Source organism: Neofelis nebulosa, chromosome 8 (genome assembly GCF_028018385.1).
Source record: "Neofelis nebulosa isolate mNeoNeb1 chromosome 8, mNeoNeb1.pri, whole genome shotgun sequence".
In the NCBI taxonomy this organism is placed as follows: domain Eukaryota; kingdom Metazoa; phylum Chordata; class Mammalia; order Carnivora; family Felidae; genus Neofelis; species Neofelis nebulosa.
In genome coordinates this window covers 129212423-129237058 of record NC_080789.1, presented here as the reverse complement: position 1 = coordinate 129237058, position 24636 = coordinate 129212423, and the positions used below count along the sequence as shown (strand labels likewise).

Below are 24636 nucleotides of genomic sequence, written 5' to 3'. Positions count from 1 at the left end.
GCGTCGGGATGCGACGTGGGGCGCATGCGCGCTCGCCGTGGCCGGGGTCGATCTTCGGTGACGTCAGGACGCCTCGCGGGCACCAGCCCCCAGCCCGGGCCCCCGACTCCCGCGCCGGCCGGGCGGGGGCGGGGCGTCGGGCCAGCTGAGCTATCCCGTCAGACCGCGCCAGTTTGAATGAAAGCTCCCTAAGATGGCGGCGGCCGGGGCTGAGGCGCGAGGAGGTGAGGGCTGGAGAGCGGCGTCCCTCACTGTCCCCCGTTCTCCAGGCAAACTCCCGAGGCCCGGGAAGCGGGGCCGGGACCCGCGGACCCGCCAGAGCGCGACGCGGCGAGACGCCGCCTTCCGCCCTGCTGACACCTTGGCCCCCAAAGGCGCGCCGCGGGCTTCACCTATCCCCCGGCCCCTGACCCTTCTCGCGGCACGGCCCGCTCGCTCCCCGCAGTCTTCTGCGCCCCGCTTCCGCGGGGCCCAGCCCGCACGCCCTGCTCCGAGGTCGGCTGTCTCTCGCTCCGCGGACGTCCCGCGGACTCCGTGGCCCGACCCCCGCTGCCCGTTGGGCCCGAGGCCCCTCCCCGCCTGGTCGCCGTGTGGAGGTATTCGGGCGGCCGCCGCGGCTCCTGGTAATCCCTGGGGGAGGAGGGGGGCTCGAGGGCCTGTGGGCACGCGTGTGGTTTACTCCTTTGTGGTGGTTTGGGCGGGACGTTGTGTGTTCCGGCTGGCCTTTTAACTGGGAAGCGGGAAGTACCCGGTGGTGTAAACGTGACCTCGATAGCGGAGGAAAGAAAGAAATTGGGGCTGGACTATAAACACTAAGGAAATGAGGGAGCGTGCACCCCAGTTTGGACGCACTGGTAGGGGAAATTTCCTGTCGGAGAATAATATCCCAGTAAGTGGGTATTCGAAGACGTAGCCTCTGGCTTACGGTGATTGTTTTACCCACCGGGAACTTGCGTGTTATTTACGTGGACGCCAGAGAACTAGGTGCTGAGCCGCGCGCGCGCGCGTGTGTGTCTGTGTGTGTGTCTGTGTGTGCGGGTGAGTGTGCGCGCGCGCGTGTCTGAAAGACGGGAATTTTCAAGACATTCTAGAATGTAGAGGTGTTTTCCAGCACTCCTCTCCACCTAGATTATCATGTCTTTATCCCCCAACTTTTCTTCCACTAGGGATTAGTGTGAACCTAGTGTGAGGTTTTTGTAGTGGTAATGAAATGTTAAATCTTGCAAATGAATTATTTTCTACATTATTGTAGATAATAGAATGGTTACCAGGGATTTGCGGTTTTTTATGGTCCAGGGTGTTTGTTTGTTTGTTTGTTTCTCAAAAATAGCATTTCCGTCGAGAGTTGTCTTGAATCCTCGAGTTACTTAAACTAGATAAAAATGGTAGGAACAACAGACATACACACCTTGGGTCGATATCCAACAGGAACCTCCTTTGCACGTGATCAGCATAGTGAGGTTAACTTTACACAAAACACCCCGAAGTTTTTTAAATGGAAGACTTGTAAGTGGTCATTTGTGTTAAACCACTCCTGTACCCTCAAACCGCCACTCCGCAGCAAGCAGTCTCTCCGCCAATCTTGGGGTGGGGGGGAGAAATACCTTTCATTTTCTCGGTCTCGAATTACGAACCTTTTGTAGGAAGCGGGGTGGTGGAAATCCTGCTTCAAGCTTTCTGACAATGAAGCCCCTGTGCGAGTTGGGGAGGGTGAGGGAAGGCTGTGGTGAGAGCAGCTGTGTTCTCTCTTCCTTGGAAATTACCTCAAAACAAAAGTTTATCACAACTACCTTGGAGAGCTACCAAAGAAAGCTGGAGTTTATTGATAGATTTTGTTTGGTTAATTCCGATTTACTCCAACCCTCACATTTTTCCAGTGAGTCTGAAATCCAGAAAGATGGGACTCTCGTGTGGCAGGGGCAGAGCACCCTTGATTGTTTCTAGTGCTTACCGTAACACTAGTCGTAAAACCAAGTTTATTATATATTTCTAAACATCCACTTGTGTTAACGTATTTTACGTGCCGTATGGTAGCACACTGTTTACAGAAATTTCGGAGTAAAATCTTCTGCAGCACATTTAGTTACTGGCTTCTGTAAGGTTAATTATGAGTGTGTCTGATTTTCTTTAAGCTTGGTATATGGATTATGTAAATTGAATACACTGTTTTGTAAACCTTGGCTTTAAAAACAACACAGGAAATGAGTATTATGAAAATATATTCCCCATTATTTATTATAACTCTAGGGCTTATTTACCTTGATAATAATACATTACAGCAGAGGCAAAGTAATAAATGGAGTTAAAATTTCATGCAGCTTTCCAGAATGGGGAAAGTAGGACATGTGATGTATGAGTATGTGACTATGGAACTATATTTCAATTAGATTTCAGTTCTTATTGTCCAGCTAAGGTAAAGGGGACTAGTTCTTTTTAACAACTTATAAGGCTGCTTTAAAATCTATTTAAGATATTTTTACTAACAATAAGTTTGTCTTAGGGATCTACATTTTGTTAAACCAGCAATTCTATGTGGAATATAATGGAAAAGTCAAAAACATTATCTCTGTTGTCCTTTGTATCTATATGTAATTTTAGGAAAGCTTACAGACTTGAAACTGTTCGTTCAGGTGGCTTAGTGGAAATGAATTGACATTAGTTAAGCATAGTAGAATAGAGATCCATGAGAAAATCCAAGAAGACCAATTTATCAAAAACAGTTCTTTAATGCTTAACTTTTCTGGAAGACACATAAATGGTTTCTTGTCATATGAATTTTCAGTCCTGTAAAATTGCCAGTTGAAGGGTGGGGATATGGAGGTCTTAAGTTTTTCCTTTTTTTTTTTTTTTGGTTTTAATTGAGTAGCTATTTCATTAGTAAAGAATTCTATTTTCTTATTGTAGCTTGGTGTGTGCCTTGCCTAGTTTCACTTGATACTCTTCAGGAATTATGTAGAAAAGAAAAACTCACATGTAAATCGATTGGAATCACCAAAAGGAATCTAAACAATTATGAGGTGGAATACTTGTGTGACTACAAGGTAGTAAAGGTAAGGCAAATATCTAGCCCCTTAAAAGAGACCTAATCAGACTTCAATTCAGTATTTCATATTTCTGTAACATAAAAAGACCTTAAAAGTAAGCAAAAGCTCTTCTTAATGTTAAAAATTCTAAGCCATAATAAATTTATATGTCCTATCATCTATATTGCCAAATAACATTGAGAGGATTTTGAAGCATTAAATGTTCTTGCATTAGAATATTTTAAGGTGCTTATATCATTCTACATCCAACTCTTGATTATCTCCGTGTGGATTACCAGAGCAAATGTTTTATCTCATATTGGCTTTTCCTGTCATTCATTTTGTTCCTGAATCATATTTCCCCACTATCACCTGAAATAAACAGAGAAATTCAAACCCAGTTTTAGTGCTGTTGAATCTCCTCATGAAGCATCACCATCGTGTATGTCCTGTATTGTGTCAAACTCCAGGTATTAGTGAGGCTCTGTGGTCTAATAGAATGGCCTGGAGTTCAAAGTCATTTCTAGTCTTCGATTGGTACCTTGTGGCTTCATCAAAGTCATTTCGCTTCTCTGGGCCTCCCTTGATTCCTGTTTCTCTCAAATGACAGGGTTGTTTTCTTAAGAACCTTCTTCAATCTAAACCTTACAATCTATTTTTGAGTAATTCATTTTTCTCCAGAGTAGCCTGCTCCCTGTGTGGAACTCTTTTTTGGTCGTTTGTCAGTTCTTCCAGACAAATGAATTAGGACTCCTCCTCCTCCTCCATCTTCCATACCAATTCAGTCATTAAATCTAGTTCTTCCTTTGCGACATCCGCCATCTTTTCATGTAACTTTCCCGCTCAGTGGGATTTTATGATCAAGCATTTCACCTCTACTCTTGGCAACCTTCAACCCAAAAACAGCCCAGTCATCTTCCATCTCAGTGTTTAAATGGTGGTCTGACCAGTCTACCCAAGAGTATCCTATAGTCACACATACTGGTGCCAGTAATGTCTGTTTCTAGTGTCACTCCGCTCTGTTCTACTAAAGCCTTTTGTCTGTTGCTTTCTTTTCCTTTTCTTGTCAGCAGTTTTTCCAACTTTTATTACTTTTCTGGACTTCTTACTCTATCCTTCACCTTCATATTCAGCCACAGACCTCTTCTACCTCAGTTAATCTTTCACTCCAGTGAAAAATAGGATCCTGCAAGTATGAATTCTCAACTTAGCTTCACACAAGTTCTCTGTAACTTTGCTGTTACTGTTTTTCCTTTTTTAGTCCTTTCCATCCCCTTTAAAGGACTTTGCTTAATCTGTGATGTTTTTGTGTGTGTGTGTGTTTTTCTGCCCCCCTTCCCCCTTATTAAGCTCTTTTTCCTCTGACCTCTCTCAATCAGTAAAACCTATTCAGGTCTTCCCCAACCTCTCTTTGACCTCGTGTCCCTACTCACGCATTTCCTGTCTTTGCTTCTACCTCATTTTCCATTAACTTTTAAAAACAGCTTTGTTGAGATGTAATTCACAAAGCATACAATTCATTAATTTGAAGTATACAATTCATAGCTTTTAGCACGCTCTCAGAGTTCTTCTGAAGTTGACTGTGGTGATGGTTACATATTCTCATTACCCTGAAAAGGAACTCCACTCTGCTCACTCATCACGCCCTAATCCTTCCCAGTCTCCTTACCCCACTAGCCCTAGACCTAGGCAACCACTCATCTACTTTCTGTCTCTATAGATTCCCTGTTTGGGCAATTCATGTAAATAGAACATTACAATCTGTATGTGTTTCTTTGTAATTGGTTTCTTTAACTTAGCGTGGTGTTTTCAAGGTTCGTCTATGTTGTAGTATGTATCAATACATCATTCCTTTTTATTGCCAAATATTCCACTATAGGACTATCACTTTTAATTTACCTATTGATCACTTAGACATTTTGGTTGTTTTTGTTTGGGGGTTATTATAAATAATGCTATTATGAACATGCATGTACAGGTTTTTGCGTGGATGTGTTTTCACTTCTCTTGATACGTACCTAGGAGTTGAATTGTTGAGTCATATAGTTTCTCTGTGATTAACCATTTGAGGAACTGCCAACCTTTTCCAGAGGGACAGCACCATTTTACATCGAACTAGCAGTGTTATAAGTATTTGAATTTCTCTACCCCTCACCTGCACGTTTTATTATCTGACACTTTTGATTATTGCTATCCTAGTGGGAATGGAGTAGTACCTCCTTATGATTTTGATTTGCATTTCTCTGATGGCTAATGATGCTGAACATCTTTTCATCTGCTTTTTAGTCATTTGTATATCTTTGGAGAACTGTCTATTCAGAGCCTTTGCCCATTTTTAAAAATTGGGTTGGCTTTTTTTTTTTATTATTGAGTCGTAATAGTTCTTTATATATGCTAGATAGTCCCTCACGAGATATACAGTTTGTAAATATTTTCTCCTGGGAATTGTCTCTTCACTTCTCGTTAACTAATTGCCAATATGAGCACCTCAAATCTTACTCTCCTTCATAGCAACATCTAACACTGTTGACCTTCCTTTCCTTCTTTGAAATTTTCTTGTCCATGGAGAGACTGCCTAGGTTCACACTCTGGCTGTACCATTTATTAGTTGAGTGACTTTTAGCAAATTACTTAGCCTCCCTGTCTTTCCATTTCTTCACCTGTAAAATGAGGATAGTTATGGTACCCAACTCATAATGGCGGGGACCGCCATAGGGTTAAATGAGTGGATGTAAGTATATCCTTACAACAGAGACTGACCTATGATGTTCATATTGAAGAAATGTTTTCTGTCATTGTTGTTCACCTCTGTCTCCACCTATTTTTCTTACTACTCTTCCGGAATCTCCTTGTTGTCTCTTGTCTGTCCTTTCTCCGAAATGTAGATAATCTCCATAGCTGTGTCATTGGCCCTCTTCTCACCTTGAAGTGGCTCACCTTGAAGTGGCTCTGTAGATGCCCTCTTTCCCAGTGCTTTCTACTTCTATCTGTTTGATTCATGACTCCCAAATCTTTGTGAGGCATTGACCTCTTTATGGACTTCATTTCAAAGTAGACACTATACAGGTACCCAAATTCAGCATATTTAAACTGTACCAATTTTCCTCCCTCAAATCTGTACCCTGAGCTAGGATTCCCTATCTAGATTAACAAAACCAGAATACTTCCAGTTACCTAACCTTGTAATTTTATACATTTTTAATTCCTCCCTCCTCCCTACCCGCTCGTAGGTCATCAGGTTATATTGTCTCTATTTATCTTTTCTTGTTCATTCTTTGCCTGTTCAACCGTACTTTCACAAAGCTAGTTTCCTAGGGGTCTGTACTGAGATTGAAGGAACTACCATTATTCTTATACAGGATTCTGAGTGTTGTGGTTAGATTTTGGATAGTTTTTGCGCTTTGGTTTCTCCTTTGTCCTTCTCATCAATCCTTTTGGTTTTTTGTTTAGGAATAGGCAACCTTACTTGCACACTTAGGTCCTCACTATGCCACTTACATCCCTCATTTCTTCTCTTTTCCAGCACAAATTGTTTAATCTATAGGACAGTATTATTTCATCATACCTCTACCTTTTTTTTCTCTCTCTCCCCATTCCTGTTCAGGGTGAGTGAAAGATCTTATGACACTGTCCTTTTATTGTGTGTACCCCTCCATTTAGCTCATCAGAGACACTATTTCACTGCCATATTCCTCAAAGCCATTAACAGTTTTTCTAAAACACAGTTCTGGTTGCTTTAGGTAGGGCCTTGCTTTAGACCTTTTAATGACTTGTCTACCAATCTAAGACGAGACCCTTTGAACTAAGGTCCTTTATTATCTGGCCACCAACTACCTTTCCAGCCTCATCGCTTGTCACATATCATGCTTTCTATCCACACTGCAATACTCCTAAGCTCTTTGATTTAGCTAAGGTTTACTGAGCACCTACTATGAACTGGGCACTCTTCTAAGCATTGGGAACATAGCTTATATTCCAATTCGTTGAACACATTATGTACCCTTGTGCCCTTTTGCTGTTCTTGTCTTGTTCCCTCTTTAGAATACTATTGTTTCCCTCCTTGACAAAATTCTCTTTGGCCTACAAGGTTCAGCTGAAAGGTTACCACCTATTACTGAGCCTTTCCCCATATCCCTAAAATTAATTGCTTTATATTCAGGACTTAGAAAGCACTGTTCTTGTTATTAGTCTAGAACTTGACATATTTTATAGCTTGGTTTCATACCTTCTGTGCTAAATTGTCAACTATTTAGGGCCAGGACTATGTCTTACTGTAGTCTCTAGTACAAAGTGGGTATTAAGTTAGCGGCTAATGAATTTAACTGGCTTCTGCGTTAGTGATTTCTCCACTCTTCACAGTCACCAATAGACTAGACCCTTTTAGCTTCATGCTCAGATTATAGCAGCAGTCTGTTGATTAATAGCTCCTATATCATCTTTCTGTAGTCTCAGTAAATATTTGAGTTTCTTCTGTGTGTGGATACTATATTTAGGCACTGGGAAAAATAAAAGATTAATCAGAAACTGTCTCTCATCTTGAACTCACAGCCTACTGGAAAGATTGACAAGTAAACCATGGCAATATAGCATAATAAGTGCAGGGGGAGGTGCACCTGGGCTAGGCCACAGAAGGCTTCCCAGAAGGGATATCCCACTGAGGCCTGAAAAGACAGGTATGGTAACTCACAGTTTTCGTACAGAGAATAGAGTGCTAGAATGTGGGATTGGGAAAGAATGAGATGAGTGAAGAACTTTCAGCATTCTACAGCAATGGGGAGTCATATGAAAGGTTTTAAAAAGAGGGATACAATCAGATACGTAATTCAGAGAATTTTCTGCAGTGAGGAATGTAGGAGGGGAATGACACACACACTTAAACATTCTGAAAAGCTGTTACAGTAGTCTAGGCAAGAAATAGTGGTGCTTAAAGTAGTAATAATGGGGATGAGAAATAAGTAATTTTTTTTATTATCATGGTTACAAAATGTACAAGTGTGGTTGAGTGGTCAGAGGATTGGGTAGGGATCCAGCAGTGTGGGATCACGCATATTTCACATATATGAAAACATGGGTTTCTGACTTGCGCTGGTGTAGATAATACTCCTCACCAAGACCCAGGAATATAGGAGGATTAGGATAGGAAGACTAGATTAGGTTGAGAACATTCAAGTGTAAGATGATCAATAGATAGTTGGAAATGTGGCCCCAAGTCAGGAGTGAGAACTGGAAACATAGATCTTGAAGTAATTGGCAAAAAGATGGCATTTGAGGCTCCGGGAATGGGTATGGTTACCCACTAATTAACAGATATTTCTTGCCATCTCTCATGTTGTATGCTTGACACTAGGGATCTCAGCAATGAGTGACACAGAGGTATGATCCCTGGCACATGGAGTTTATCTTTTGGTGAGGGTAGAAAACCCTTAAATAAAATTGTACAGCATGCTTATAGTTGAGGTGAGTCCTAATGTAACGGAAGGGTCTAACTTATAGACAAACTAGGCAGCTGTCCCTGAGGAATGGTGTTTAAACTCAGTGCTAAAGGATGAAAAGATAAATAGGGGGAGTCTTGAAGGAGAAGAGAGCCTGACTTCTTTAAGGAACAGAAAGTGTGAGTGGAATGTAGTCAGCAAGAGGGATCAAAAGAAGGCTAGAAGGATGGATAGGACCCAGAAAGCACAGATCCCTGCAGCCCAAGAAAAGAATTTGGACTCTAGGACCTTAGGGAAACATTGAGTAGTTTTGAGCAGGGGAGTGACTTGATGCAGTGGGTGTGTTGAAGATAGCATTCCGGCTGTTGTGCCATGAATGGTTTGAAAGTGGTTTGAGGGTATTACAGTAATTCACACAAAGAAAATGTGTGAAGAGAACAAGGATGGAGGAGTAGTTGGGGGTGGGGGGGAGGGTCTCATGGGAAGAGCTATCAAAGAAACTGATACAAACTGGCAAGAAAGGTAGGAGGAAAACCGGAAGAATGAATCTTGAAGCCTAAGGGAGAGATAATGTCAGCAAAATAGAGAAGAGGCCAGTGGGTCAAAGAAGAACCGAGAAGTACCCACTGGACCGAGCAATGGAAGGGTCATTGATGCCTTCAGAGCAGTGTCTGTGCGTGGATAGAAGCCTAAATAGAATGAATTAAAGAATAAATTGGAGATGAGAAAGTAGAGTCAAGCAGTATGGACAACTCTTTAAAGAATTCTAGCTTTGAAGAAAGGGATAAAGTGCTATGTAGGTTTTAAGGGTGTTTATAATTTTGTTTTTTATTAAATCTCAATAGGTAATATATGCATGTGATTTTCAAAACTGGATGTTATAAAAGTTCTTATACTTATAAAAGTTCAGTTCTTATACTGAAAAGAAATCTTCCACTCTTGTCACCTTAGTCTCCCGTCCCTCAACTAGTAATTTATCATGTCTTTTTTGAGATTCCTGACATATTCTAGCATTTGTATCTCAAAGGAGGTTTGGTTTCAGTTTGCTTTTTCAAATGCAAAGGGAAGTTTAAAAAAATAAAAACTGCAGGAGGTTTAAATGCTGGTGAGAACAAGTAGAGAGGGAGAGACTGGAGAGGCGAGAGGTAGGGTAACTGATGGAGGAAGTGCATCTCCTCGTATCTGCATCCGCCTTTTCTCTAATGATGTGTGCAGGGGAGGGTGCAAATGAGAGAGTTTCTGTTTTCTCTCTGCATTAGGAACAAGGAGGTGTGTTGCTACTGAAAATAATGGGGGAGGTAGTGGGATAGTGACCTTGAACAAGGTGGAGGAGTTCTGAAGTAGGCAGTTTGGGGAAACGGAATGAATGCTCACTGGAGGAACAGCACAACAGATCTGTTACTGTTACGAGTTCATGTCAGGGTCCAATTCAGCAAATAGTAATAGTGCCATTTGCTGCCCCATGTTCTTGCCACATTATCCTTTCATACAGAAAAAATTATGACAAAACCGAATACTCTTTGTTAACATCCTTAGCTCATCAGTGAAGAATTCACCACCCCCATGCACATTGGTAAGACTTCTCTCTCAGCAAGCATAGATTAAGAAGGAAATATTACCAAAGCTTTGACTTCATAAAGTATCCAGGTAGTTCTATGTCTAACGAACCATCACTACACTGCATGGCACATACTGACAGAATTTTCCACATTGAGCATTAAATTAATATTCCTAAAGGACTGATTCACTTAGAGTGGTGTGTTAAGAGTGGGAATAACATAGAAATCATTTGACTAAAACCCATATTTTGGAGATCAGGAAAACAAAGCTCCAAGAAAGGACTTTTCCAGGGTTGTGTTGCTCAGTTGTGTCCGTCTTCGACCACTAACCCAGGTCTGAGAATTGCTACTTGGTCAGTTACTGGCATGAAAAGCCACTGAGTTTCCATGGAACAGTAGTGTTTTCATAATTAGACTCAGGCTGTTCTACCACTAACATTGAATATGATGATTTCAAAACTTGCAGAAGAAAGTAGCTAATGGGAGGATAGCTTTTGTTTTTTGTCCTCCAATATATACATTTGAAAAACAACCCAGATTAAATTTAGCCGCTTTTATTTCTTTTAAAGATTCATATATAGTTACTGTTGTGATTTTTAATTGCATACATGTTGATAGTCCTACTTTTTGTTATGCATTCAGAAACATTTAATAGAGCTTAAGATACAGCAAGCAATTGTGCTTGGTTCTGTGGCTACGAAGATTTCATCCCTCATGGTTTCTGGTTAAGATTAGAAATGGAAACACAAGGAGATTGGCAGTGATCGGTTCTCCTTGGGCAAGAGAGGAAGGAAAGACTTCGTGGGCAGGGACAGGGGGACATTGAGCTGACTTCTAAAGATGAGTAGATTTTTCTACACATAAAAAATGAGACCAAAATACGCTCATTATGGAAATAGAAGAGGTCATTGTAATCAGAACTTTGTGAACAAAGCAGAAAGGGGTGAAGAGGACTGGCATGTTCAAGTACTAGCTGCAGTTAGTATGGCTAGAGGGTGGTATGTAAATGGGGTTACAATGGAAGACTGTCAGAGAGATATCAGGGACTCAGTCAAGAATGATCTTCTTTGCTATAATAGGAAGTGTGAACTTCATTCTTTAGGCAGTGGAGGAGCAATTAAAATTTTGAAGGAAGAAAGTAACAGAATGACTGGTACTGTGGATTTCTTATTTTTGTAAGAAAACTTCACTTCAGTAATGATAAATTGGGATGTTGTCAGTCTGGAGGCAGAGAAACCAGTTAGGAGATTAATGTAATAATCCCAGCAAGAATTGAAGACCTTAAGTAACTAGAGCTATGGTAAAGAGATGGACAGGAACAAGTATCTGAAGAAACTTGATGATGGATTGAGAACAATCTAGATTGAGCTCCTAGTTTGCAACTCATGTGACTGGGTAGATGATAAGATTACCCTTGATGAGGAAAAGAAAAAAATCCATTTTGAAAGGACAGTGGTGAGTTCCATGGAAATAGATGGATTTAAGAAGCTGTTGGGCATCCAGTAGGCTATTGGATATATGGAGGTGCAGGAAAAATTTTGGGAGTTAGTAGCATGTAATTAAAACTGTTGGAGTGATGAGGTTGCCCAGAGAGCATTTAGAGCAAGGATTCATAACCTTAAATCTGGAATCCACATATCCTCAATTATCCAAAATATCGCATATGTGACTTTGTTAGGGGAAGGTCCATCGCTTTCTTCAGATTTTCAAAAGGGACAAACGCTTACTTGGTGTGAAAAGGGGCCAAGGACAGAGCCTCAAGTATCTGCACTAAGTGATGGGCAGGGACAATAGTCTCAGCAGAGAAGACAGAAAAGGAACAATAGTGAAGAGAGAAATGTGGTATCAAAGCCTAAGTCAAGTAACATGAGGGCTTGTAGAGTCTTGGGCTTGGCAATGAGAAGACTGATAAATTGTTCCTAATAAACTCGATGGAAACCAAATGTATTTGTATGTAATGAAACTCCCCACAGAAACACCATGTTTTCTAAGAATTGTAAAAACTATTGGCCTACAAAAAAAGTTCAAATGCCTCCATCAAATATTCAAGGCTAAGATTTGTTCTCACCTTGCCATTACAGTTTAATCTCTCACTTCAATATTCTGAACTTTAAAGCTAGCCAAATCCATCTCTTCACTGCTTTCTGAATACTTCATACAGATCTTAGCTCCTAGTTTTTGCTGGTGGTTTTCATCCTGCCTGCCCTGTTCCCTACCCAACAAATCCTATCAGTCTTTCACAGTTTAGTTCTGTTTGCTCTGTGCTCTTTTCTGACTATATTGACTTCCCTCTCTATATTCTAGTGGTAATTACTGTCTTGTTTTGGCATTTAAAATTGTACTGCCTTGCATTGCTACTTACTTGACATATTACTGCCTTCTTTTCCCAGTGAGCTTTTACTCCTAAAGGCTAGCACTACCTTACGTCTCATCATACCCCCTGGTGGCTGAACTTGCACATACTTATTTTAAATACTAAAATACTTGAATGAATTTAACCTAAGCCAAACATAGTGGGGGAAAATGTCTTTAAGAAAAAATTCATATGATGCATTCTAAATTATACAGGAGTGATTTATGTATCATTTTTACAACTGTACTCCATTTCTATGGGTAATCAAGAGTTGATTGCGTGTCAGAATAAGATACTGATATAATCTATGAGGCTTAATGAACTTTTGGGCTTTTATTTGGAACTTTAGCATATTGAATTAAATTTGTTAAGCCATACATACTAATTTTTCTGTGTAAAATTTATCAGTTCTTCAAAACAAATATCTTTTTTGGATTGCAAAGTAAAATATACTTACTAAAATAAGTATGAGGTAGAAATAAAATATCACTAATATTTCTCTACTATTTTGCCAAAGGCACTTTTGTTTTATAAACATCTTTACCATCTATAAATTAAGTAAGTATCAATGTGATTAACATGCAAAACTTAATCACTAACAATGCATCTGGCTCATTATTAAACAATACAATATGTTAATTTGGAGCCCACTTCAGTGGCATGGTGTTACTAGTTTTGCTGAATGATAATTGAGCTTAATCATCTGATTTGAAGCCAGTGTTTCTGTTTCTTTCATCATTTGCTGACAACTTACAGGGTTATTATAGGAAAAAGTGTAGTAGAAAAAAAAGAGGACCAGAGTTGCCTTGCTTTATTCTGGAGTCAGAAAAATTAAAAGCTTTCCTAATTAATAAGGAAAATAGATACACGTTAGCTACTGCCACGTGGATCCCATCATTATCGAGCGGATATCTGCCAACATAAATCCTAAATTGTAAAAGTTACCTGGCAGGAGGGAGAAATCTGTGTTACACTTCACCATTTCGACTAACACTTAAATATATGTCTAAGCTTTTCTTTTTTCCCTGAAATCACAATATGTATTTCCATGAAAGTACAGTTTTTGTGCATATCCTCACACTTTAACCACATTTTTTAAACAGGTAAAGCATATTTTGACCATTTTCATAAGAAGGAAAGTTCTTTTAATTCACCAGCAGTATTGCTTACCGAGTAGAATGTAATAAAACATTGAAACGACTCAATGGGGAGAAAATTTGCTTACTCATTGGCTAAGCGACTTGCTTCTGCAAAGCTGCCTCAGTGGTCCTCACCCCAGTTTGTGCCTCTGCAACATTTCCTAGGCCATCCAGGTTATTTGGCATTAATAAATTATGGATAGTAAAACAAGTGTCATATGCACCCTTTTATAGTAAAAACTTTGTTAAAAATTTCAAGGAAAAGCAAATTTAATCCATATCAATGATTTAAAATAACTAAAAACTGGAGAATACAATTTAATCACTTTCATATTTTAGAGTGTGGACATATTTCAGAGGACAAAGAAAAAATTGAAGGACTTTAGAATTTTTTCTCTTTATTTTTTGTTTTATTTTTGAGAGAGAGTGTGAGAGAGCACAGGTGGAGGAAGGGCAGAGGGAGAGAGAATCTTCAGCAGGCTCTGCTTTCAGCTTGTAGCCAGACGCGGGGCTCAGTCTCACAACCCTGGGATCGTGACCTGAGCCGAAATCAAGAATCGGATGTTTAACCCACTGAGACACCCAGGTGCCCCTCGAAGTTTTTTTTATTATGCACACTTGACTACCTTTTTTAAGAGAAACTTAACATGCCATTCCCCAATTTTAAGGAAAGAAAACAGAGTCAAGTCACTGGGGTAAGAAGGCAAAATTCTAGGTGCCATGGTGGCCACAACAGCAGTCAGGGATAAATCAAAATATTTGATCTTTGGTGGCTTCAGTGCCTGCTTCCTAATCCATTCATGGGTGAGTCTAAATAAGGTGAGAATTCTCTGGAATCGTGATGTCTAATAAAAACAATGTAAGCTACATATATGTCATTTTAAATTTTTTCGTAACCATATTAAACAAGTAAAATGAAACAAGTGAGATTGCACACCTGGCTGGCTCAGGCAGTAGAGCATGGGACTCTGGATATCAAGATTGTGAGTTTGAGCCCCACATTGGGCATAGATTAGTATAAATAAATGAGCAAATAAATAAATCTTTAAAAAATAATATATTTAGTAAAACCAAAATATTTCAATATGTAATCAATATGTGTCACATGTGAAGAAATATTTTCCTTTTTTGTGTATGTGTTTGATATTTGTAACTCAGTATGTACTACACACTTAAAGCACATCTCAATTTGGGCCCACCACATTTCAGGTGCTCGATAGCTACATGCAGCTAGGAATAACTATATTGGACATTATGTCCCTAGAACATCGAAGGGATGTGTGCCCATGATACTGAGAAATAGTGTTTGCCTTCTTTGCCTTCTGTCAGTGTAAAATACTAAAATTACCTACCTCGGGGGATGCTTACATCAGTGCTGGCCAAGTAAAGCGCTAACCTAGGTCATAAATTGTTAGTTTGAAGACTCCCTGTTTCTGTGATTAAGATAAAGTACTTTTTTTTGTTTAACAATCACTGTTTGGTAAAATATCATGAGTTTCAGTACTTTTGTCTTCAGGTGCAATTCTTTTACTTATGCTCAAACATACTGTGCTACAACTAAATTCTGTATATATTTTATGTAATGCAAAGAAAAAATGGTTTTATATTTTTTATGTTTTGTAGTTCATCTAGAAACCTCTGGCTCTTAATATATTCTGAACTTTATTAAGAATGATAACAGCTGCCTTAACTCTTTAAGATAGTAAATTATTTTAATGGGGACTGTCATCTAATTTCAATTTTCTTTTATATTTTAAGGATATGGAGTATTATCTTGTAAAATGGAAAGGATGGCCAGATTCTACAAATACTTGGGAACCTTTGCAAAATCTCAAGTGCCCATTACTCCTCCAGCAGTTTTCTAATGACAAGCATAATTATTTATCTCAGGTAAAGAAAGGCAAAGCAATAAAAGACAATAACAAAGCTTTGAAACCTGCCATTGCCGAGTACATTGTAAAGAAGGCTAAACAGAGGCTAGCTCTGCAGAGATGGCAAGACGAACTCAACAGAAGAAAGAATCATAAAGGAATGATATTTGTTGAAAATACTGTTGACTTAGAGGGCCCACCTTCAGACTTCTACTACATTAATGAATACAAACCAGCTCCTGGAATCAGCTTAGTCAATGAAGCTACCTTTGGTTGTTCGTGTACAGATTGCTTCTTTGAGAAATGTTGTCCTGCTGAAGCTGGAGTTCTTTTGGCTTATAATAAAAACCAACAAATTAAAATCCCACCTGGTACCCCCATTTATGAATGCAACTCGAGGTGTCAGTGTGGACCCGATTGTCCCAATAGGATTGTACAAAAAGGCACCCAGTATTCACTTTGCATCTTTCGAACTAGCAATGGCTGTGGCTGGGGTGTAAAAACCCTTGTGAAGATTAAAAGAATGAGTTTTGTCATGGAATATGTTGGGGAGGTATGTTCAACATATAACAAATAATGTGTGTGGGAGGTTTATGCTTTTTGAAAAGTTAACATTGTACAGCAGTAACAGATATTGGTACATATTTATATTATCGTTTGCAAGTATGTAGAAATTTCTGGCTTGGGAAAAAGGTTTCACGGGCATAGTTAGAAATATAAACTTGTATATGAACAAAAAAATACATATAATTATAAATGAAATAGTCCTGTTTCAACAAACACCCATTTATAGTCATTGAAACTGGCATTTGTAAAATATGGCAGCTATTATGACATAAACGTTCTTTTTTGTTAATTTTTATTTAATGTGTTTTTTTACCTTACATTCAGGTTAGTTAGCATATAGTGCAACAGTGATTTCAGGGGTAGATTCCTTAATGCCCCTTACCCCTTTAGTCCATCCACCCTCTCGACACCCCTCCAGTAACCCTCTGTTTGTTCTCCATATTTAAGAGTCTCATGTTTTTGTCCCCTGCCCTGTTTGTATATTATTTTTGCTTCCCTTCCTCATGTGAGTGAAGAATGACATAAAAGTTCTAAGAAGAAAATCAGATCTAAACGCATGCTGACTTTGGAACCTTTAGATTGTAATTCATCCATTTGATTAAATATGGTTAACTGTAGTTGGCAGACCTCAATTACTGTATCAACATGAGAAGTACTATAGAGTAGACATGCTTTCTGAGCAAGTGTTAGAAAATACAATACATAAAACCATATTTTGCATCCATGAAAAAATCCAAATTCTTTGTAGTTCAGCTAGAGACTGTCTCTAAATTACCATTGACTGTGCAAATTTATGTATTTATTTTTTAACTTTTATTTTTTAGAGAGTGCAAGCGAGGGAGAGAGAGAGAGAGAGAGAGAGAGAGAGAGAGAGAGAGAGAAAAACCAAACAGGCTCCACGCTCAGAGCAAGAGTCTGACGTGGGGCTCGATCCCACAACCCTGAGATCATGACCCGAGCTGAACTCAGAATGCTCAACTGAATGAGCGACCCATTCGCCCCCAAGCAAATTTATTTTTATACATATAACGTATCTATACAAAAAATAGTATTTACCATGTACCACATACTATTCTAAGCACCTTATGTGCTAACTCATTAATCCTTGAGTAACTCTGAGGTAGCAGTGTTAGGTCCATTCTTTATCATTGAGGAAACAGGCACAGAAAAATTCAGCAAGGTCCCATTGTAGTGAAGAGGAGCCAGGATTCAAAACCAAGGCTCCAAAATGAGTGCACTTTGCTGCTGTACTACACTTCCTCAAACTGAGTGGTATATTAATCTGTGACTAGAAAAATACAAGTGTGACCGCATATCTTGGGCTGTCAAATCTAACATTTTAGAAGTTATGTGGAGGGGTGCCTGGGTGGCTCAGTCGGTTAAGCATCTATCTCACTTGGGCTCAGGTCGTAATCTCGCGGTTCATGGGTTCAAGCCCCTTGTTGGGCTCTGTGCTGATAGCCTGGATCCTGCTTCAGATTCTTTGTCTCCCTCTCTCTGTCTCTCCCTTTCCCCTGCTTGTGCTCTCTCTCTCAAAAAATGAATAAACATTTTGAAAAATGCAAAAGTTATATGGAATTAGGCCACATATAATTATCTGTATTCATCTAGAATTCTGAGATTAAATTGGAGCCCTGTTTTGATCCTTAAATTTTTAGACAATAGCAGATTATTATAAATCATTGTTCAGGATACTAGATCTTGTATGATCAAACTCTTCTCTGTTTTGACTTACTGAATGCAGTAGTTATTTATATCTGGTTGACACCATGAATTGCTTTAGACATTTTTGGTTTCTTAAGCTGAGCATCTATCTGGTAAAGCTGTGTTCTTAGAACTGCAGAGGATGGTTTTGATCCACAGAATTTCATGAAAACAACCTGGTCTGCAAAACTAAACTTTGCATACAATTGACTGCAAATTTAACGTACCTTCTTTCCTGTATTTGTAACAAATTTCCACCTTGTAACTAACTGCATAGATGAGTTACAGGAAAAATAAGTTTTTAGAGCATTTTTACTGTAAATTTCTTCCTTTACATTCCAGGTAGGTCCTACAGAAAGCTATATTTGGGTAGCTTTTTGAACACGTGAATAAATGAGAATAAACGTAGTACTGTCTCCCCATGTTGATTGTGGGCTGTCCTGATTCCTAAGCAGCCATGATTGTCCTGCGCTCGTATCTCCCCTTAGCTTCCCATGTCTTTCCTTCTGTGTGTAGAGTAGTTTGTGTGAATGTTTTGATGGCACATTGACTTGTTACTTTTTAAACCTCTGGAGGCACTAAAACAATAATAATAGTTTTATGGATGAGTGTTTCTTTAGTTCAACAATAGCTATATAATATACTATAGTTTTTTCTTTTTAGGTAATCACCAGTGAAGAAGCTGAAAGACGGGGGCAGTTATATGACAACAAAGGAATCACATATCTCTTTGATCTGGATTATGAATCTGATGAATTCACAGTGGATGCAGCCCGATATGGAAATGTCTCTCATTTTGTGAATCACAGTGTAAGTGTGATTACACTGTTTTTAATGATTTTCCATAGTTGAGGAATAATTATCTTTAAATGACTTAGCCTTTTAATATTTCCAAAGTATTGTAATACAGAGACCTCTTTGGTTAGATTATTGTATTATTACCATATGGAAAATCCATTGAAGTGCCTACCAAATACCATGCATTTTGCAAGAGTTTTTACATACGTTCATTTAATCTTTCCAGAACTCTTTAAGTATCATCTTCTTGTAGAAGAGGAATTAAGAGGTAGCAAGGTTAAGAATTACATACAACTGTAGAGGTTTCTTACAGAAGTTAACAGCTGAATTTTAGGATATGCAGCTAAACATAGCTATATTTTCTTAAAATGTAAATATGTTAACATATTTACAGAATTTAAGAATTCATAGAGTATTGAAGTATTGAGGGCCATTTTCCTAAATTACAATTGTAAATTAAAATTCTAAAATACAATTCTAAATTGTACTCTAAATACAATACAATAGTAGTAGGCTTGTGGGATTGATGTTTCCTCCATTTTATAGATTACAAGGAAAATGTGTCTCCAGAGAGTATTATATACCTGACCATATAAGGAAGTGTAGACTATGCTAAGCTTTTGATGGGTTTTATTCCAAGAAACTAGTTTATGTTGAGTAGTGAAATGTCAGAGACCTTCTGACTCCTTGTTAGTTTTCTGATTTACTTAAACTTTTACTTTAATTTTTTTCTTAGTGATAAATTTGAAATACTCTCAAAATAGAAGTATTCTATTCAAGGGCACTTAAAACAATGATTTTGGTTTCTTAGCTCTTTCTTCTTGCATAGTCCAGAACTTAATGTAGAAATCTCAAAATATTAAACCCAATCAGAAGTTACAGCAATGAAACCTCCATGCAGTATGAAATTTGAGTTGTATAATGCTAATTTGATTTTTTAAATACAGTTTTTCTCTTTCTTTATGCCTTACTGAACTATGTACAGGTGAAATGATAATGTTATATAAAACTTGCATTATAATTCTCCAGAAAAATTAAAAAGTTGAGATAGATGAAACGGGATTGGTGAAAATGTTAATTGTTGAACTGCAGGGTAACTGTATGTGGATTTATTATTTTTTCTAGTGTTAATGTATGTCTGAGATTTTCTGTAAATGAAAATAGTATTTTTAAATTTGGATGTCTCAGAGACCTGTAAACAGTAAACAACTTAGTTTCCAATGAAACTTAAAAAATAATAGTTTGGGGAATTAAATATTTCATATGGCATGTAGGAGAGCCTGTCCATTACATTTTTACTTAAATGGGTTCTAATGTTCCTTTTTAGTGTGACCCAAATCTTCAGGTGTTTAATGTTTTCATTGATAATCTCGACACCCGTCTTCCCCGAATAGCATTGTTTTCCACAAGAACCATAAATGCTGGAGAAGAGCTCACTTTTGATTATCAAATGAAAGGTACGGTTTTCAAGTAAGGTTTGATTGATTTCAGTTATTTGCATATGAAGACTGTAATCAGAGTAGGAAAAGACCTTAGATCATCTGAACCAACAATATTAAAGAAGAAAAAAATGAGGCTATAAGAGTTGGTCTTTTTACTCAAGGTCACAAAGCTACTCTGCCAGGGGTAAAACTAAAATCTGCCTGACCTTGAGCTGAGTAATGCTCTTTTCTCAGCATCACGCTGTCACCTGCTTTTTTTCATAATTTCCATTATCAAAGTTTGTTCTACATCTTTTCTCAATACTACTTGTATTTTAAAATTGTAAGGCATACATTCCTGAAAGTTTACCAAGAGATGTATATTCAGGGCGCCTGGGTGGCTCATTTAAGTGTCCAACTTGCTTAGGTCATGATCTCACGGTTTGTGGGTTCAAGCCCCGCTTCGGGCTCTGTGCTGACTGCTCAGAGCCTGGAGCCTGCTTCAGATTCTGTGTCTTCCTCTCTCTCTGCCCTTCCCCCGCTCACACTCTGTCTCTCTCTAAAAAATAAATAAACATTAAAAAATTTAAAGAGATGTATATTCAGAGGATTGAAAATATTTAAATTTTTTTTTTTTTTTAACGTTTATTTATTTTTGAGACGGAGAGAGACAGAGCATGAACGGGGGAGGGGCAGAGAGAGAGGGAGACACAGAATCGGAAGCAGGCTCCAGGCTCTGAGCCATCAGCCCAGAGCCCGACGCGGGCTCGAACTCACGGACCGTGAGATCGTGACCTGAGCTGAAGTTGGAGGCTCAACCGACTGAGCCACCCAGGCGCCCCGAGGATTGAAAATATTTAAATCACACCTGAACTTATTCCATTCCTACTTGGATTTGGTTTTTTTAAAAAAACACATCAATTTTATTTGCTTTGTTGGGACCATATGTTTTTTTCTTTCCTTTGTTTTTCTAAGTGTTAATTATAGTTTGTTACTATTTGGCCTGACTTTATGGCCCTTAAATAATGTATGAAATTGAATGTGTATCTGATTTTCCCACTAAGTTTCATCATTTCGCAAAGCTGTTCTTGGAAGTATGGCTAATAGCATATGCTTTTATCTCTTACTAGTTCCACACCATCCTTTCAAGATAATTCATAATTTGTCTCTGAACATTCACATTGATTTAAAACGAATAAGAGGTTTGAACTTCATTCTGAATGGTCTTAACTTTTTCTTGTGTATTTCTTTTTCTGTGTACTCAGGTTCTGGAGATGTATCTTCAGATTCCATTGACCACAGCCCAGCCAAAAAGAGGGTCAGAACTGTGTGCAAGTGTGGAGCTGTGACTTGCAGAGGTTACCTCAACTGAATTTTCAGGAAACAGCTGATGATTGTAGTTTGTTTTTTTCTAATGTTCACCTTTAAAAAAAGTATTTGGGACTCTTTTCATATTATCAGGATTATATACTATGTTAATTTACAATTCATGTTTCAAACTATTGGCCAAATGCATTACTGATGCTTCTGAAGAGAACACAGGGTCACAGAGACTAATTTAAAATACACGTATCTAGTGATTAGACACCAAACATGAAAGGAAAACTGACAGATCAGCATATACATACATAAGAAGTCTGTGTGAATAGAGAAATGCCTCCTTCAGTGTTTAAGCGTTAAACTGATAACGTAACCATCACTAAGATCAAATATTCAACCTGCCATACACCTTGAATTTAGAGAAAGAGTTAATTTGGGCAAATACATACAAGTGCTATTTTTGTTATGTTGTCATTCCCGTTAATTACTCACTGTACTTGTATTTAAGAAAAATAGGTGATACGGAATTATACTCTATTTTCTACTTTCATTAAAATACTGGGATCTTAATGATACAGAAATTTAAGGTCTAAAATTCAATGTAAACAGGTTTAATTACAGCTTGATTTCATATTTTGAAGCAATCCAGACTGCTATGAGGCATGTATGTCTGAATCAGTAATTCTTAAAAGATTTTTAACCTTGTAAAAGAATAATTTCCAAAAAGCTCTAAAATTCTGGAACGGATGGCCATTATGCTGCTTTGAAAGGGTGGGGCACTGGGACCGGGAGGGTTTCTTGGAAGTGGAGAAATGGAGCACTTTCAGGGCCCCTCTTAATAACACAAATTAAGAGATCCATGTTGCATACCTGGTCTAAACAGAAACAGCAAAACAAGATACTCCTGAGTGCATCTGCACCTAACAGTGTTTCATACAATACACGAATATTACATCTTCTGAATTTCAGGCGGTTTTAACATTTCCACCAAATTTAATTATTTTTATATTCCCCACAAGCTCTTCGTGAAATAACCTATATTTTGAACTGATACTTATTTTTTATACATGAATTTTTTAAATGTGATAAAGCTAAACTTGGCTTGGCCAAAGTGTGTATCTGAATTATGAGAACATTTTTACTTGAACCATGAACACTGAAATGGAACACAGTTGTTTGGTTTTTGTTTCTGTTTTTCTGCATAGTAAAACCTCAGTTGGGAACAACTATGTTTTCATCTCTGTGATTTTGGGATTTGTAATCATGGAGTCCAACATGAAGGTAAATGCAGCAAGTAAATCTAGCTTTCAGTATTCCTAATTAAATTTTACCTAAGTTCATTGCCCCATTGCTTTATTGACCTAAAATAAGTTTGAGTAAAATTGCACTGATGGCAAGAATCCAGCACTTCAAATACCTTCTTAATCCTTAACCTCTTTTTTGGGAGAAGCTACACTTTATTATGCATTATATTGCTACCACATGATTTGCTCTTTCATAATATGGGATAAATTCTTTACATGTTTGGAGTCTCACAGCGTATTAACCAAAATCTGCAGAAGGTGTCACGGAAAAATACATTTCTTAGTGCCGTTTCTTATGTTTTCTTTATGAGGAAATAGTCACATGGTGTCAGTGGTGAGAAAGCATCACAGATTTACAGGTGCTCCCAGTGGCCAAGCTTACTTTGAATTCTGATTCTCACAGGTTTAAAAAATGTAACTAATATTCTTCTTAAAAAGTTAATGTTTTACTGTCCAGTTTTTTGATCTTGTCTTTTTGTGGTAAAAAAATGTAAAACAGGACAGCAAAGGGAAGAATGGCTATTTTCACAAAACTTGTTTTGTACTGTCCTTAGTAATAGACATTTAATGGGTCTTTGAGATTTTAGTTACCTGTGTTACCCTTGTTTGATTACAAAGCTGAACTTAATCAGTAAAATAGAAACTCTCTACATGAGGCTGTTAGGAGCTTTTAACCATTTTAAGTCAACATTTAGCTTCTTTGGTTTCTCAAGCTGTCAGAATTTGTTCTCTCAATATGAAGCCTATGTTCAACGGCCATGTTTACATGAAGTTTAAACCGTAAGTTAATCTACTCTGCAAGTTGTATTAATACCATTGTTTTCAAGATCTACTTAAGGATCGTGATACAGTTGTAATCTCAGGGTTTTTTCCCCCATATGTGCAAAATCTAGACTGCACTTTTTTTTTTTTTTTTACAGTTCAATTTTCTTTAGCAAAATAAATTTAGTTTGGCATTTGATTTTCTATTTATGGTGGTTTAGCTTTGTTATTGAATATTTTATTTTCTTACCAGTAAGCTACAAAAGGGGCAAAAAAATAACCAATGTATTCCTGACTACTTGCTTTTGAGATTAACCAAAGGTTGTTATACCATCACTTTAAATGTTATTTGCCTTTTAAGAAAGTTTATCATTGTCATGGTTGGTCCATTTGAATATTAAAGAATTTTACATAGCATAATGTGGGTGGATACTTCTAAAATATTTTGAGCATTATGAGTCACCAGATTACTTAAACACATTATGCTAAATAGGTAAACACTGCCTGGAACCACAGGGGAATGTTAGACTTCAAGCTCCTATTCTTGGAGCAAGTCTCAGGCCCTTTATCTGCGTTCCTGTGCGTCTCATAAACCCATGAGGCCAGTGCTGCCAGCCCTACAGCACAGCAAAGGGAAGGGGTCAGGACTGGTTAGGTAACATGAACATACCCAAGATCACATGGCTCGGGGGCAGTAAACCACCTATTTATACTGGACTCTATTTCGTACTGCTAGTTTAAACAAACTAAGTCTTGGATTCCTCTCTCAGGCAAATGTGGCTAGCCACTGCATTTCTTCTGTCATGTATCTTGGCATTTTGAAACTTGTTTTCACTTTTTCCTTTATACTTTACAGTTCTTAGAGTAAAAATCAAGTAGCCACTATAATTAATCCTACCCCTACCTGCGCTCTTTTTGAGAGGCATTATTGCATAGTGGCTAAGAGCATGGACTCTCGAGCTTGAATTGCCTGTATTTTCAGTCCTGACTTCACTCCTTCTCAGCTATGTGAACTAACCTCTCTGTGCCTCAGCCTCCTCATTTTTGAGTGGGAAGAATAAACTTAACCTGCCTCAAAAGGTGGTGATGAGCATTGAAGGAGTTAATATCCAGTGTGTAAAAGAACTATCATCACAGAGTAAGCACCACATGTAAGTATCTGCTGTAATTCTGTACTGTAAACCTGTACTTTTGTAGTCGTTGGTGATCCCTACAAGTTTTTTTTTTTAATCAAAAGTCTGTTCTAGTGCTCTTAGCCCTTAAATTCATTCACCTGGCATTTACTGTGCCAGGTTCTCATAAAACAAAATATGGCAGTATGTAATATTAAATGGATGATATGATTATACGGTGCTAATATATTCAGAAGAATGTTTACAGGCA

General features: G+C 38.2%; 1 protein-coding gene across 6 annotated transcripts; it reads left to right on the top strand.

Annotated features, from left to right (window-relative positions):
* Positions 1-65: 65 nt before the first annotated feature.
* SUV39H2 (SUV39H2 histone lysine methyltransferase) lies at positions 66-23673 on the top strand. Of its 6 annotated transcripts, none has more exons than XM_058681855.1 (6): positions 68-224; positions 2905-3050; positions 15265-15396; positions 18312-18458; positions 19774-19903; positions 21133-23673. In XM_058681855.1, exons 1-6 carry the CDS (start codon positions 194-196, stop codon positions 21237-21239), a joined length of 693 nt encoding a protein of 230 aa, XP_058537838.1. In that variant the 5' UTR covers positions 68-193; the 3' UTR covers positions 21240-23673. The 6 variants fall into 6 exon arrangements, with proteins under 6 accessions (XP_058537837.1, XP_058537838.1, XP_058537832.1 ...); XM_058681849.1 differs by having other exon boundaries at positions 15265-15930; XM_058681853.1 differs by lacking the exon at positions 68-224 and adding an exon at positions 231-623 and having other exon boundaries at positions 15265-15930.
* The last annotated feature ends 963 nt before the right edge of the window (positions 23674-24636 follow it).

Bases quoted from the DNA above. Each gene is read 5' to 3' on its own strand.
- SUV39H2 (XM_058681849.1), top strand. From the start codon at position 194: ATGGCGGCGGCCGGGGCTGAGGCGCGAGGAG. The intron at 15,931-18,311 runs GTATGTTCAACA...TTTTCTTTTTAG, and splicing joins TCATGGAATATGTTGGGGAG to GTAATCACCAGTGAAGAAGC. The intron at 18,459-19,773 runs GTAAGTGTGATT...GTTCCTTTTTAG, and splicing joins CTCATTTTGTGAATCACAGT to TGTGACCCAAATCTTCAGGT.